This window comes from Mya arenaria, chromosome 5 (genome assembly GCF_026914265.1).
Source record: "Mya arenaria isolate MELC-2E11 chromosome 5, ASM2691426v1".
Taxonomy (NCBI): Eukaryota; Metazoa; Mollusca; class Bivalvia; order Myida; family Myidae; genus Mya; species Mya arenaria.
In genome coordinates, this window is record NC_069126.1 from 82,591 (window position 1) to 99,806 (window position 17,216).

Genomic DNA, 17,216 nt, shown 5'->3' on the forward strand with positions numbered 1-17,216 from the left:
ATCTTGCATTTCGGTGCTTCATACAATTACAAAGTATTTGTGGCCTTGACAAATTTAAACAGTACTCCACATATATTTTAAATATATGCATTTGTTTACTATCGTTCTCTTTAGTTGTGTTTCTGTATTTCTTTTGCAGAAAATGGAACAAATCGGTAAGTTAGACAAATGGGAGATACTTCACTTTGTGTATATTAGATAAATAAATATATTAAATAAATATATGTTCTGTGGATAACAATAATTGTTTTATGTGTATATGATATCTGGTCTATTGTCGACACATCGACATAAAGGTCATTTATACAAATGCACTGTGAAATTGTTTGATGATATGTTCCGTTATTGACCAAACGAGATACAAAACACCACAAACAGACCACTCAAACATTACTGTCCTTATCATAATGTAGAATTGGTGAAGAGCTTCTATTATTGATACGACAAACGTGTCATTGCACTGTTTACCTAAGGCAAATCTATCTTTTGATAAGCATTTTATGCAGATCGAAGTGATTTATAGGTTATTAAAGGAAATATATGACATGTTTAAGATAATCTTCACATACATTAGAAATGTGATAGAGGCATCGCAAGTATCGTGTTTTCGTCATATATGATAGAAAATGTGAAAATGAGTAAATCAGTTTTCCCTTGTATTATGTTGTACACCTTACATTAGTACTCGATCTGACTATTTACGCATTACATCATGGCCGTCAGTAGATGTAATAAAGTATTTCATATAAACCACCTCAATTACTATTAATGTAGCCATAAACATTAAAGCTGCAATGAAATTGAGGAATTCTAAACTGGAAATGTAACAGATGTATTTAAATACTTGTTTGTAACTCCTGTTAAATGAAAATATACCCCTGTTTGCATATGCGTACATTATGACTTTGTTGTTATGGTGATATAAATTAAAATACCGCGTTTGCCAATAATAATTCAAACTTTTAAATTCGTCAATATGCCACATATTTAACTGTTTTTAATAGTATCATTATGATTTGTTGCCAGACGTAATGAAGATTATGGTTGAAAAAAAAACACACACCATAAATTACCAAAATACATGCAATAAGTATATTAATTATATAGTTAGTTACAGGGGTAGTATTCCATTTCATATGGTCACATAATAACCCTGTGATATTTAAATCTGACAGAAAACCTCTTTAAAGTTAAACAGAATTATCATTACAATTTATTAATTAGTTTATCTGACAAAAACGACACCTACCCAATCCACTTTGTTAATAGACTGGAAGTCATTATTAGTAGATTGTTTCGTTCTTCATTTTGTTTTAAAATTGGTAAATCATTTTTTGTATTTAATGGCCTCAAATTTGACCGAAATTGTTTTATTTACCCCATTCGGTAAAATATTCGGCAATTACGTGATGGGAAGTACGGCAATTTTTAAAGGCGAGATACAAGGATATACTTTAAAATATCTGTTTTATTCCTATTAACGGTGCTAAGCTAAAGATAATTTTATTTCTTTTTAGACCCGACAACTCGCATGTGTATTCCCCGTTGGATGGGTCAAGTTCAAAATCCAATGTATACTACAAGAATGATACGAAAGGTATAAATGAAGATAAACTGATAGTAAAAGATGTCACATAAAATATTACAAAAAATAGATGGTTATTTGCTACACAAATCGAGTGGACTAGCAACAATTGACAAATTTGGTAATATATAAACATATTTGAACAAAAACACAAATTGTTCATATATATTCACAAAATAATCGTTATAATTATCATACAAAACATTTTTGCAAGAAACACTCGACGACAGTACATTGAGGAAACCACACTGATTTAGATATGTTACAACAGCGTGATTTTGGTAGTATTGCTGATTTTGTTTCAATACTTTTAATATAATGCTTGTCGTCTTTACATTTAGTTCGTATTGAAATATAAATATCCTGTGTGTTCTCATACATATCAGTTTGTTTGCAGAGGATCCCGTTTAAAGGAACACGACACTAAAGACCTCGACGCAGACGATGTTTTAATTCAAGTTTAATTATTTAAAACGCTGCCACAACATATCAAATATGTGGGGCTGTAAGAAAATGTAAATACCCAGCATTCCAAATGTGCCCTGCAATTGGAATTCCTTTTCTCCATTGTGATGCCAGTACAATGCTGAACGTAAAAAGGGGCATAAGACAAACGAATGCAAGTTTTTTTCTGAGGAAACCTCCGAGAAGAAAAATAAGGAAAAACAATAATTATGTCTCTCACTACATGTTTGTTTTAAAATGCTTATTTTCAAAATGTTGTTTGCAATGTTAATACTATTAATTATTAACCATTTCATGTTGCGGATTAACGTTTGTTCCTCCCTTTTTTTGTCTTGATAGTTATATGATCATGATTGTTTTGTGCTACACTTATCATGTAGAATAAAGTTTTCCGTCATAATGTTGTTTATAAAACCAGAAATACGCTCATCATAATTATCTTGAATACACTAATTAATCCTTTTCCGAATTTATACTATTTTTTCTCATCTTTTTCGGTACAATTTGGAGTTTTATCAATATAATACAATACAATATTTATTTGTAGTAGATAAGGCCACCGACCCAAAATACAGATCTCTATATTTTTTTTTAAATAGTGTTATATATATTATGCGTAATGCATGCACAATGAATAATGAGATGTAATTAATTTTGCATATATTATGCGCTGTTAATTCTAAACAGAAACAATTAAATATCATAAATATATAGTCGATTTCGTTTAAGTTAGTAAGTCTCTTTTAATTAAAATGACAACTTCAATTACTTCGACAATGTAAATATACAATGAATTCGTTCATCTGTCATCACTATACAAATTGTGCTTCACTGTTAACAATACTGTCTATGTTTAGATAATAAATAGTCATCAATTCTCGTACAGCGAGCAATCCATAAGAAAATGAATCTCATTTTACCCTTTAAAACAACAACATGAACTATACTCAATAAATGATACCATTTAATGTCTTGATCAAGGTGTTGAACTTAGAGGGTTGTTCATAAAGCTCGCAGACAGAAACAATCTCATGCCATATAGTGGTATAATACAATGTTTGTTATTCAGCCTAAAGGTCATGTACTTCAAATGTAATTAAAAACTATTTTTGTTGTCAAACAACACTTTAAGTAACAATGCTCTTTTACAACGCCAGTAACTGGCAAACATGTTTTGCTCCACAATATTGTTCGTGTGGTTCATATTCAGAATTTACATTATAAGTAAGTAAGCTCGGCCCAATTTTGCTACACAAGCATCATTTGAATTCTTTGAAAGATAAATCAGAATCCACATGTTTCACACGTTATTTTTGTGATAAACCATGTAAGTAGACGGAATACCTAGGTTAATCTATGATTGTTACTGAATAGTCGCAGACGCAGAAGTTGTTATGTCGATTGACTGGCTCCCGTTTCATCTTTGTTCTCAATATCAAAACAGAAAGCCAATACTAAGGGAAGCAACTACGCGCGTATAGGAATGCAAAGGAAAGCAAATCAGTCGAGTTTTTCGGATAATGCGGAACAGGGGGTAGTTAGAAACAAAACTAATATATTATAAAAATGATTTATACTTGATAATTTATTGTATTAAACATTATCATTATCAATTTGTTACAGGTCTTCTTAATGCTTCAACGTGAAAAATGAAGATTAGGTTCCATTATTGTTACGAATTATTAATGAGAAAACATCCAGGAATGTCAAACTTCAGCAATATAAAATTTCCATACTTACTTACTATATCTAGTAGGGAAAAACCTTCTGTTGACCGATAAGCACTATCACCGAATTTCATTATGTTTGAATAATGAATAACCAAATACTACATACTAGAACTTTGAACCCATAGTCTTAACACTTAAAAAGTAATTATGTCAAAAAACACTGTCACCGGGTATCATCACATTTGCATAATGAATTATTAACGACGCTTAAAATGTAACCTAATCATCACACGTTGAGGTGACATAAAATATTCTTATTAAATCGTATTACTTTGGCGATTTTAATTGTAATAAAAAAACATGGTCACATGAACGACGATTAATTGCTGTGTTGACTCGTCGGCGGAGCCTAAAACACATATTGACCTGAGCTAATCATTTCGCGTGCAAATCGCCTGGTTAAGAAACTGTTACGTCATGAACTCAACCTCAGAAGTAAACAAGCATGGCGTCTGGCGAGGGTTTTGCTTGCCTGATATACATATAACTTTGTTATACATAGTTACATGTACGTTACATGTTTAATTGTTGAAAGTTAATTTCTTTTTAATAATTTGCACAATTTAAATAATTGTATATTGTTTTTTCAGGCAAGATTAATCTTGATATATCTGTTTAAATTCTACGTTTAATCTGAAATTGTAAAATCTTTGATAAATTTAAAAAACGATTTACTCTTGATTTATGTCATTAATCTTAGACCATAGATTTATTAATAAAACAATTGTTGCACTTCGGTTTCGGTCGATATGGTAATTTATCGACCTGATAAAGGGATTTCGACCGAGGGCGTAGGAGTGTGTTTCCATGTACATGTATTGCAATATATCCAAAGTAAAGAAAACACCCGGATAGCATAGTTTAGAATATTTTTTCTAGATTTGTGTATACAATACTTGGAATGATAAATAGTTAATCAGTTTTAGTGTTCTTTCGTTATTTTTTTTCTGCATAATATGGAAACACTTAGGGGTCTGAATGTAATGTTAATTTATCGGTATCAAAACATCATGCCGTATATCAAGACTTCATGTACAATTGATATAAGGATAAGATGAGATGAGAATGATTCAATTCTTATCATAATTGCGAAAGTCTATTTTATCAAGTTCAGATTGTTGATATTTTGCCTTAAAGGCATGGTTACAGCTCAATATTTTATCTTAATTTTAAAACTTTGCATAATAATTGTTATTTGCCGACACAAATGTAACAACATACCGAAATTCTGCAGCTTGGTACCTTTATAAAACAAGCTCTGCTTTACAAGGCATTTATAAAAGAAAAATATGATGTAAACTAAATTCACATTTTTACGTATTGAACAAGTTTTTCTTGTCATTAACCAGTCATGAAAAATCGATTCCCAATTCCTATGAAAAACCATGTCGAAGTTTATTAAATTAAATTAAGTGGCATCTATATAAAAGAAGTAACGTCAACTTCATACATAGAAACAGATGTATTTGATAAACACATACATGCAAACATAAAGGTATGTTATATTTTAAATCATAAGTATTTCAATACCCTATAGGACATTGTGTCATATCATATAAAAGTTTACTATTGAGACCGTTGGGAAGCATTATTTTAAGTTGTGTATTCAAAATGTTTCCTTGAATACACATTCTAGGTTGTTATGAACAACATCAATAGGAAAAAAAACATTTTAGCCTCCAATGTAAGAAATGACTTTAAGTTTTACAGCTAAACGTACTGATGAAGATGCCGAACTTAGAAGGCAGATGTCATATAAAGAAAATATTACAAACTGAATATCATGTCAAGTTGGATCAACATAAGAAACCCAAAGTCAAGCTGGATTGAAACAATGCGTTTAACATTAAAAAGTCTGTGTTCGATAATAGAGATTTGACATTTTGAATATGATTTTCGAACCTATTTAACATTCCTCAAGTTAAAATTTATCTTAATTTGAATTTAACCAGTGTTCTAATTGAGAATACCGTTGTACATTGACTTCCTTAAGAAAAAAATATGTTTTGCCGTTTGTTTTAAAACATCTATTCACACAATGTTAAAAACCGAAAGATATGGGTCAAAATTGCAATTTTTGAATCACTTAAAATCTTTATTTCAACATTATCAAAAGAGGTGCGAGTACTCATTAAATATTAAATTGTCTTGAATAATCATCAAATAAACCAATGCCGTTTGCCGTCGAACAACTTTCAGCATTTTCTCGGCTTGGCAACCATTATTGAGTCCTCCCATGATGCGTTTTCGGAATGTTGTTTGACCAGCCAAGCTTAGCAATCATATTAAAATATATAAAATGATTTCTTCAAAGTCAAATGTAATATGTTGGGTAAGTTGGACATTCAATTATCTTAAGCGTTTCATGTCAACTTTTATTTCCAATTTTCTGAATGCTGAATTTCGTCTTGATAAATCAGTTTTAATTTTACAGAATGTCGACTGTGGTTTGTCCAGCCAGCTTAATAATCCAAATTGTTCGACGAGCAATTCAGTATATTATTTTCTTAATATGCAACGTTATTGTTATATCTACAAAATGTCAAATGTCGTTCGCCGAGACAGCTGAACATTCATTTCTCGATGTTAAATGTGTTTTGAGACAAGTCAACAGTCAATATTAAATATTCTATGTCGGCTGGGTTCACTTATATTTTCAAAATGTTATATCGAACTCCATACTATAAAGCTTAAAAAAATAACAGGGGTATTTGGTAAGTACTTAAGTTCTACATAACGCGCCTTAATTATTTAATACATATAAAAAATCTCGAAAATGAATGTTAATTTTAACATGATTATTACTTTAACGATATTTTGCCTAGCACTTTGATTACAACATACATAAACATGATTTATTGTCACAAAATGAATTGTCCGTTTCCTTAATTGGAAATTACGTCAAAGCACTCCTGCAAACACGATGTTCTTGTACGTGTGTGTATCTGAAAGCATGAAGACATACATTTATTACGATATTTTTAATTGATCTGTGAGCGGTTTATGAGTATTTTGAAATGAAAAGTTAACAAAAATAATGTTATATATACATGTCTCTATCTACAAAACTCTGAAAACTTTCGAATGTTAAGTGTTTCAACAAAACCGTATTGTTTACATAGGCAATTCAATTAAAAAAAATAATTACTCTTCTATCGTTCCTGATTACAAAGTTGAACATAAGAGAATAAAACAAACTGTACTATGTGCAGTTGGTGAATTCTAAACGTCAACGTTCATATAAGTTCGCAGAACACCCTCCACTTGCTTCGAATGTGTGCAATAAGGTGTAATTCTGAAAAGTTGTCACGTTAATGCACTTTTATTTAAATAACAAAAGTTTAGTACATATGTTGTGTAACGACTAAAACGCATCAACGTTTTTAAAATGTTCGTATACAGCTCTTTTTTCAAACGGATTTGACTTGATTTATTTATTTGTTGGAATCACTTTCATTAATTCATTTTACATGGCGTTAGGAATTTCTTTGACGTTCTCCAAAAAATGGTTTGCCATTTGGTATGTTTGCCTAGAGTTCCTTGGGAACAAGTCGTGTATGTCACAATTTACGCCATGATTAGATCAACTCAGACTATCGGTAAAATAACTCTGCGTTACTAAATTACCTAAAAAATGAATGTTTCTTGCATATCGGATATGCCTTTCCGGTATTTTTGGCCGTGCTTGAAACATGAAACATGATTTACTCGCAACTAGCTGCAAATTCTTATGTATTTGACTGTATAGCTTATAGAAATAAAACTTTCATGTCAATAAAGCACGGATATATACATATTTAAAAGAAAAAAGAGGAAGTATTTAAAACAAAATTTAACTCTTATTACTACGCGTCATAATTTCAGTAAAAACGTCACATCTGATCATTGGTGAAACTTTATTAAATCATTTATTATTTAAACTTTATATGCAATAAAAAGATCATGCTCGTAACCTTCATAAGCACATGCCTTGGTTCGGATTTTACGGTCTTGACCGGAAACAAATGGTATATGTCATTTAACTTAATCAGTCACCTCATGATCTGATAAGTAATTACCTACTATTATACAAAATAAAACTATAACCTAAACTCCTTACATTGAGGGGTAACTACGCATTCGCCTACGCCACTAAGATGTATTGTGATCATTTAGAGCGGTTTATCAAGGCTGTTGTATATTTCCTACGTTTGTACTGTTAGTTTATAAAGAACGCATTTGCGTAAAAGTTTGTCCGTATGCTCATAACTTGCAAATAAGACAGCTAAGTGTCACTTAATGAGAATATGTCTTTATTCAAAATGTATCGATGTTTTGTTTGTGCAAACTTACCGCGCCTGATCTCGGGCTACAAGAAAAAGAATAAACCTTGATTCATACAAAAATATCCATTGTATAGAATAAACACCTTTTTCACATGCGACAACGATAAAAAGAAATTAACACAAAATGTTGTGAAAATTACTCTACATTAAAAATTGATAACTTTTTCTTAGAAGTGAAATTATGATATATGTTGAGTCTCCTGGTACTCATTTAGCATTCTTACCTAAATCTGAATACGTGGCGTCTTTAGCTTTAGACTTAAGTGACTCGTAAATAGGAAGTCCGATATGTTCTGGACTTTCAGTGGCCGTCCTGAAATTCATATAGTTTGGTCAATGTATTCCTGCATATTGATATTCTGAATTTGGTGACAAAAACAACGAACAATCACTTAATTAGGAAACTATAACCATCATGTAATTTATGTTAAGTTTAATAAAGACGTAATTTGCACAAATCGATTTTATCACGATTTTAAAGTTTTTAATACAGATGTGTGATATTGACAAAACATGACATTCAAATATATGCTCGTATAAGTGACATTTGTGGCATTCTGTTTGTTCTGCGAGCTGCGAATAAATAATTTAAATGTTGCAAATAAATATACTGTTGCAAATGATGTCAATACGAATGTAGCGAATGGCGCAATATTGTAAATATGAAAATGTGTCCATTTTTTAATGTTGTGAATGTGGCATATGTTGCGATTGTCGAACAAAAAGTAAATTTAAGATTACTGCGATTGTCGAGAATGGTGTCAACGAAATCAATGTCAAGAGCGTTGCGAATGAACCAGATAGTGTTGTGAATGTCGCGGATATTGTGAATGTCTTGATAGCCGCGAATGTTGATAATTTTAAAAAGTTATGAACATTCGCAAATGGTGAGAATGTCGTGAATATTGCATATGTTCAGGAATTGTATTTATTTCGAATAAAATATGTTTTGTGAATGTTATTGCGAATTTGGAATTTAGTAATATTGTGAATGTTGCAAATGCCAACTATGCACAAATGGTGAGAATGTGGTGAATGTTACGAATGCTCATAATTTTACTGAATTTAAACATGTCTTCGATTACGTAAATGTCGTGAATGTTAATGGAATTACTGAATTTCGAGATGTCGATTAAGTCGTTTCAATATTGTAATTGCTGCGAATGTTCTGGAATTTCTGAATTTGTAAATTTTGTTGATATGGTTTATAATGTGAATATTGCGAATGTTGATAATACTGTGAATGATAAATATAGTAATGTCATCAAGTCATCAGTGTCACAAATGGCGTGAATTTTGATAATGTTTAGAGTGTTGCAAATGTCGTCGAAGTGGCAATTGATGAAAAATATGCGAACGTTTAGAGTGTCGAGAATGTTGTGAATGTATCGAATATTGCAATGCCGTAAATGCTTCAAATGAAGCTGATTTAATTTAAGGTGTACATTTTCCCAACTTCCCAAATATCAAGCATATTGTCAATATTGCGATGTTTCCAACATGTCCTGAATGTTGTGAATGATCGAATATTGTCGTGAATTCCGAGAATGTTTCGAGTGTTGGAAATTTCGTCCAGGTCGCAAATAATAAAAGTATGCGAATAATTAGAGTGCTGTATATGTTATGAATAGCGCAAATGTCTCGAAAGTCGGGAATGCTGCAAATGAAGCCGATGTCGTAAAAGGAGTGAATATTGCGAATATCAAACATATTGTAAATATCGTGATGTTTTCAATATTTCGTTAATGTTGTGAATGCTCGAAAATCGCAATTTTTTTATAGTGCGAATGCATTGAATGACATGACAACCGAGAATGTCATGGATATGTGAATGTTGATGATTATGTTTATGCTGTCCAAATTGTGCATATTGTGAATGGTGTGAAGGTCGCGAATGCCGTTAATGTTGAAAAGTAGCTTATCGAGTAAGGTGAGCTTATCGTTAATTTAGGAATGTCGCTAATGTTGCGGATGTCATAAAAGTCAGGAATATTGTAGTGTCATCAAAGTTGCCAGTGTCGTGAATGTAGGTAAAGCTGCAAATAATGAGAGTTTTGCGACTAATGTGAATATCGTTAATGTTGGAAATGTTATTAGTGTCGTTAACTTTGTGAGTGTCTTGATTGATGGATAATAACACAAATATAGTAAATGAAGAAGCTTTATGAATGTCTCGAAATTGGCGACTTTATCTTAGTTTAAATCAGTTGGCCATGCTCTTGCAAAAATGAGTTGGGATACACTTACATGCATGTAACCCTTTCTTTTAACTTATTTACAGAAATATTATCCATAACTCTCACCGACCATTATTTGTACATAAACTTAAAATTCTTTTATTCTTAAGAACTTAATTTCGTGAAAGCACAACTTGCAAAGACGACCGTTAAGTGTGTGTGATTTAATGGGGTTATGGCTTTATTCAAATTAAATCGATAGTATGTTTGTGCAAACTTACCGCGCCTGATTTCGGTCTACAAGAAAAAGAACAGACAAAAATCTATATTGCATTGAAACACAACTTTTTCACATGCGAAAACGACAATAGAAACTAACACAAACTACTTTATTTTTAAAATTCATAATATTTCCTTAGTAGTGAAATTATGATATATGTTGAGTCTCCAGGTACTCATTCACCGTTCTTACCTAACTCTGAATACGTGGCTTCTTCACCTTTAGGGTCAACTGACTCGTAAATAGAAAGTCCGTGATGTTCTGGGCTTTCAGTACCCGTCCTGAAATTTAGATTTTTTGGTCAATATATCCCTTTTAAATAATACCGGTTTAACATTTGTAAAATATTGATCATCCAAAGTTGGTAAACTATTAATGACTTAAGTTTGTGACAAAAGCAGCAAACAGCAAATAGGAAAACAAAACCATCGTGTTATTTTTTATATTGAGTTTAACCAAGAAGTAAGTTGTTCATATCGATTATATCACCATTTTAGAACTTTTTGAATACATATGTGTGAATTTGACAACATCTAATTATGACATTCGACTTTCAAAATTAGGTTTAAATGACATTCGTGGCATTTTGTTTGTCTGCTCATACCAAGATTCGGGACATTCTAGACATTCGTAAATAAGATATCGTTAAAGCACCGCGTCGGTGCTTGAAACACTCTTCAAAATGTTAATCCATTTGGAAAACGAGATATCTACAATATCAAATCATGTTACATTCATTAACTCTCCTTTGAAGGGCGTGCATGTGGAGACTGTTGAAAATGTCCTAAATGTTGCGAATGTCGTGAAGTTTATGAATGTCGCAAAGGTAGGAAATGTCTTGTCAAAATCACACATCTGTAAAACAAAATATTTTACTCCTTAGCTTACTCCTTGGTTAAACTTGATATAATAAAAAGCACGACGGTTTTGTTTTCCTATTAACGTGACTTGAATGCCATGAATGTTAAGAATGACGTGATCTCCTAAATGTCTCGAATGCTTTGAGGTTGGTGAGTTGCGCAAATGTTTTGAATCTTATTTATTTCGCGAATGCTATGAACATGATTTGCATTTTCCATCCGTTAATGTCGAGAATGCTCTGAATTTCACGAATGTTGTAATGTCGCTAATGTCGGGAATGTTGAGATTATTGCGACTGTCGTGAATGTCCAGAATGTTCAAAAGATGTAAATATCGAAAACTTTACGGGAGTTGCGATTGTTTTAAATGAGTTAAATGTTGAGGAAAATACGGGCGTCGTAATGTTTTGGAAGTTGTCAATAGTGTGAATGTAGTACATGTCGCCAAAGTCAATATGATGGGAATGTTAAAATATCGAGGACGTCATGAATGTTGCAAATATCGGGATTTTTTGCAATCTCGCAAACGGTGTGGATCATAATGTAAATTTTGCTTATAAAGATATTGTCGCAAATGATGTCAATTCGAATGTAGCGAATTGCGCAAAGATGGGAAAATGAAAATGTCTATTGTTCTGAATGTTGTGAATGTGACAATTATTGCGAATGTTGCAAAAGTCGAAAAAAAGGGTTTTGAGTATACAGCGTTTGTTGAGAATGGAGTCAATGAAATCTATGTCAAGAGCGTTTTGAATGATCCATATAATGTTGTGAATGTTGCGGGCATTGTGAGGTCATGATAGCCGCGAATGTTGTAAATGTTAAAAATGTAAAGTATCTTTCAAATGGTATAAAGGTCGTGAATATTGCAAATGTTCAGAAATGTACTTGATTTCGAAATGTCGCTTATATGGTGAATGTCGTGAATGTCGTAAATGTCACGTATGTTGAAGATGTTTCAAATAATACAAATTTTGTGAATGTGGTAAATATTGCGAATGTTCTGGAGTTTGTGAATGTTGTGAATGTTGCAAATGTTAAAATTTCGCAAATGGTGAGAATGTCGTGAATGTTGCCAATGCTCATAAATTTACTGATTTTCAAAATGTCTTCCATATCCTGAATGTCGTGAAGGTTCATGAACTAACCGAATTTCGAAATGTTGTCAATGTCGTTAATGTCGTAAATTTGGAGAATATTGCCAATTTCGGGAATGCTGTCAATGTCACGAATGTCGTGAAACCTGAGAATGTTTAGAGTGTTTCAAATGTCATCAATGTCGTGAATGATGAAAATTGTTTAGAGTGTTGTCATTGTTACGAATGTCGAGCATTTCATAAATGTCGAGAAGGACAAGAATGTTGTGAATGTCGTAGATGCTGCAATAAAGTCGATGTCGTTCAAGGCGTGAAGATTGCAATTGTCGCGAACGTCAAACATACTGTAAATTTGGTGAAATTTTCCAATGTATCGTGAATGTTGTGAATGATCGAATATCGCAAATGTTATGAATAGTGCGAAGTCGTTGAATGTTTCAAATATCATGACAGACGAAATGGCATGGATATATCAAATTGTGAGGATGTTTTCACAATATTCACAACTTCGACAACATTTACAACATTCACACATCATAATATACTTATTTTGAATGTACGGTTATTGCGCATCGATGTAAAAACAGGATATAACGTTGTTAAAAAGTCATGTTACTACCCAATGTGTGTGAACACGAAAATTTAAATATGTCGTTTGGTTAATACACCGAAGAGTCAAGGCCTGATTCCTGTCGAGCAATGTTTGATCGTTAAACATACTTCATAGGCTTGAAAGCATGTTCTTTAAGCCACTTTTAAAAAAAATATATCCTTCTGGTTCTTGGATGGAAGTAGATCTTAAACTGAACATAAGTACACAATTTTATGAATGAGCAGAATGTCGAGAATGTTGCGAATGTCTCTAATTTCATTTATGATGTGAATGGTGTCAATTCCGCAATTGTCTCAAATGTCGCAATCTATCGAATACCGGAATGACTTAGATTGTTTTGAATATTGTGAATATTGTGAATGTAAAACATGTTGTGAATTTCGTAAAATTCCTGAAAAGTGTGAATGTCGCAAATATCGTCAATGTCGTTAATCTTGCAAATGTCGCGGATGTCGTTTATACTTATATGTTAAGGTCGAATGATGTATGTCCAACCATCTTCAGACAACCTTTTATGACAAAATCTAGTAATATCATATATTAACTAAAGTTGAGCACTAAAATGCAACAACTTATGACAGTTAGTATTTCACACGTATATTATTATTTGCTTAAATCAAATGTTACCTTACTATTAACTTACCTATCCTCATGTCCGGAATCTGGAAAATAACCGAGGATTAACTAATTGGGTGTGAGGGAGAGTGGTTATTCTGAATTCTGCCCTAAATCTTATGAAATAAAGATAATTCATTGTTGTTTTGTAAAAGCTTATTAAGGGTTACAACAAATTCTCGTAATGCAAAGGCATACTGGAAATTAGGCAGAAACCCTTTTTATGTGCATGGATACATAAAAATGGTTTAAGATTGTTATCACTAACAATATTATTATAAAAACAGTATATAACCAAGCTTTGTAATATTGCACTAAAGGTTAACACAATATGGTTTATAATGTTAAAATGTGTACGATGATATTGGTTTTAGACACGTCTTTGATTTATGTTTTCAATATTTATGTGCATCAGTATGTAGTCATGCAAACTTTAAAATGTAGTTTATAAAGATGACGCCATTACCCCTTGAGGTTCTTACAATAAAAATGAAAAATTTCCTTATATTAAAAAAAATCTAAACGACAATTAATATAAATGACAAAGGTCTACTTTTGTCTATTTAAAAAAGGTGTCCTCTAGCTAGAAATGGATAAAAGAAAATTACAAATAAAAATGCATTATTTGCATGTGACAACATGTACTTTGATAAGGTTACACTTCATACGGACACATACATATTCATAGTCATTTGATTTGAATACACAAATTTGACAATTGGGGAATGTGATAATATCCGGTTAAATGATTTAGATGGTCATGTATTTTTTGAAAAAAATATATACGTACTGTCGTCGCCTTTCCTTTCTATGCACAATATGACGAGCTGATACTTCTTGCACACAACAACACCAATGATTATCGCGGCAATGGCGACCATCGATAAAACAGACCCAGTTACCTCCCCGATCAATATTGCTTCAGACGCCTTGTCATCCGACACATCCGTTACATGCATAACTCCACCGTGAAGAACAAACGAAGGATTATTAGCGTAAACATAATGGCAATAACTAGTTGAAAATAATATCAAAAATGTGAATATTAAAACAGTTATTATAACGCTATTGTTGTCACCAAACGTAATGATCATGATTAGCATAACTCACAGAAGATGAGACTCTATTCCTTATAACATGATGTATATCTAATGTTAATTGTTTGATTTGAGAGAACCGTCACAAAACCTTTTAATTTATCAAATATTGTTGTTCAAAATATAGCAAATATCTATCTCCCTTTATTATATTCTCGTGCAAAATAAATTAAAGTTAAGTAAGGGCGTGTGAATGGTATTTATTAACTCTATGTCAGGAGTTGTTCAACAATACTTTCAGTTATAACTGAATAAACAAGTTTGCGGCTACCATTTTTATAATGGTTTCAAAATCCATGTACAGTGTACACAATATATATACTGCCTAATCAATTTGCCGTTTGTTTTGATTTATTTTGTCAATGACATCGTGAGTACAACGCCTCCCTATTAACCAGTTAATTGCAAAAATACGGTACAAATATGTTTATATGTAAAGTAGCCTATGTATAAGCGCATATATATGTGGCTTGCCTCTATAGTTTACATTGGACTATTATACTTTTTGTTTATTTAAGCTACATGTCATGAATACAAAAACCGAACTGTTACAGTGATGTCGATTTGATTATTAAAGCACATTACATTTTAAGAGATTATCATGATATGTTATTATATATTTCCAGAGTAGTATTTGTGACTTTTAAATATATTCAAATGAATGTGTCTATTGTAATTGTGTGCATGCATATTATATCGCAACATATATAATAATAAGTTCGGTTTTTGGAATAATTTCAAATTGTTGCATTGAAAATACATATACAATTTACAGTAACAACCAGCTGATAAAACTAGGAACCCTGTTGTACATTTATATATCTAGGATTTAAACAGTCAGATCATACAAATGTTAATTCCAATTGATTATTCATATACGTTATACAAAAACCAGCAACTGAAAAATCCCACTTAGAACATTTATTTACTTTTATGCATCAATGATTGAAACAGTCGGATCAAATACTTCGGTCATTTTCACAAAGTTGTTCTGTTACCTCTAACGGTCACCAACTGTTATGTTTTTATCCCTGTTGCAGTCTATGCATTGCGATGCGACAGGGATATTAAACATAACACTATTTGATATGACTGTTAACATTCATTTACTGAAATTGTGAAATAAACTAGACATGCACCAATGTGACAAAACAATTTCAATGATAAGCTTTTAGAAATAAAAAATACAGACTGCTAGACCCAACATACCCCAAATACAATCGAAAGGTACGTTTCCAGATAAGCTTGCTACGTATCAAGTTCATCACTACACGTTACTCATTAATGTTGTTATATAGCGGAAAACGTTTGTTTCATTTTCAACAACATTGTCCTTGGCCTTGACAATCAATTCAACAGCAATGTACGTTTCCATATTTATTTGTAACAAATTAAATTATATCATTTTGCTTCATTCCTAATCGATCGAAAATAAATCGGTTGTTTCTATTTAAAGTATCAGTGACCTTGATTGTATTACTCATTTATTCGACAAGCAATCTACTTGTACGTTTCCATTTCAACTTGATACATCATAAGTGTTATTACGATTTGTTACACTTAGCTATAATTATTGAACGGAAACAATTTTGTGAAAGTAATCTGAACTTCAGATCGACATACTGTAATTTGCTATCCCAATGTGTGTATTCGTGTGAGCTTCGTGCATACACAATCTATCAATTAACGTCAATCCAAACTAAAGCAATTACACAATTGCCATGCCATACATTGATATCTAACTAGTATCTAACCTTTAGTTGTAAAGTTCAACAATCCCGTTTTTGAGCTTGTGCCGTCCTCATTGACAGAAAACATCCTGAGATAATACAGAGTGCCTGGGGCAAGTTCAGTTATTGTCGTGTTTACTGGCAAAGTGTCCTCCAGCGTCCCCTGAGGTAGTGAAAGTGTCATCGTCCAACTTGTCCTATCACGACTGGTTTCAATTTTAACAGTTTGATTAGATCCTCCATGAAAGCCTCTTGCCCATGTCAAAAGGGCAGTTGTCTCTTGAACGTATGTAATTGATACAACAGCCGGTTGGCTCGATGGGCCTACAATTATATGTTGACAATTGAATGGCCCCAACTCAAGAGTTGCTGAAGCGATTAAACTAGCAATCGATATACCTACGATATGTATTGACCAAAACTAACTCTACACAGTTTAAAGAGTGAAGGCGAGTTTGAGCCAAAAAAAAAAAGAGTAGACAAGGTCAATAAGTGTCCATTAACCATCTTCCATTTCTTATAAAAGAAGGATGTGTACTTATAAGACTATGTGATCCTGATAAGCAATACGTGACCCATGACCTGCGCAGAATACAGATCTCTTTATTGTGAAATTTAATCCAATTTCATGCATTATGTTTA

At 32.1% G+C, this 17,216-nt stretch overlaps 1 protein-coding gene across 1 annotated transcript; it reads right to left on the reverse strand.

Annotated features, from left to right (window-relative positions):
• Positions 1-6,141: 6,141 nt before the first annotated feature.
• Positions 6,142-16,865, reverse strand: LOC128234936 (uncharacterized). The gene is made up of 8 exons (XM_052949585.1): positions 14,538-16,865; positions 13,776-13,794; positions 10,755-10,843; positions 10,564-10,579; positions 8,330-8,418; positions 8,113-8,128; positions 6,984-7,075; positions 6,142-6,725 (listed from the first exon to the last, which is right to left on the reverse strand). The coding sequence occupies exons 1-7, from the start codon at positions 14,848-14,850 to the stop codon at positions 7,003-7,005; spliced, it is 615 nt and encodes a 204-aa protein (XP_052805545.1). The 5' UTR covers positions 14,851-16,865; the 3' UTR covers positions 6,142-6,725; positions 6,984-7,002.
• Positions 16,866-17,216: the final 351 nt, after the last annotated feature.

Excerpts from the sequence above, each read along its gene's own strand:
- LOC128234936 (XM_052949585.1), bottom strand. The coding sequence starts at position 14,850 with ATGCTAATCATGATCATTACGTTTGGTGACAACAATAGCGTTATAATA.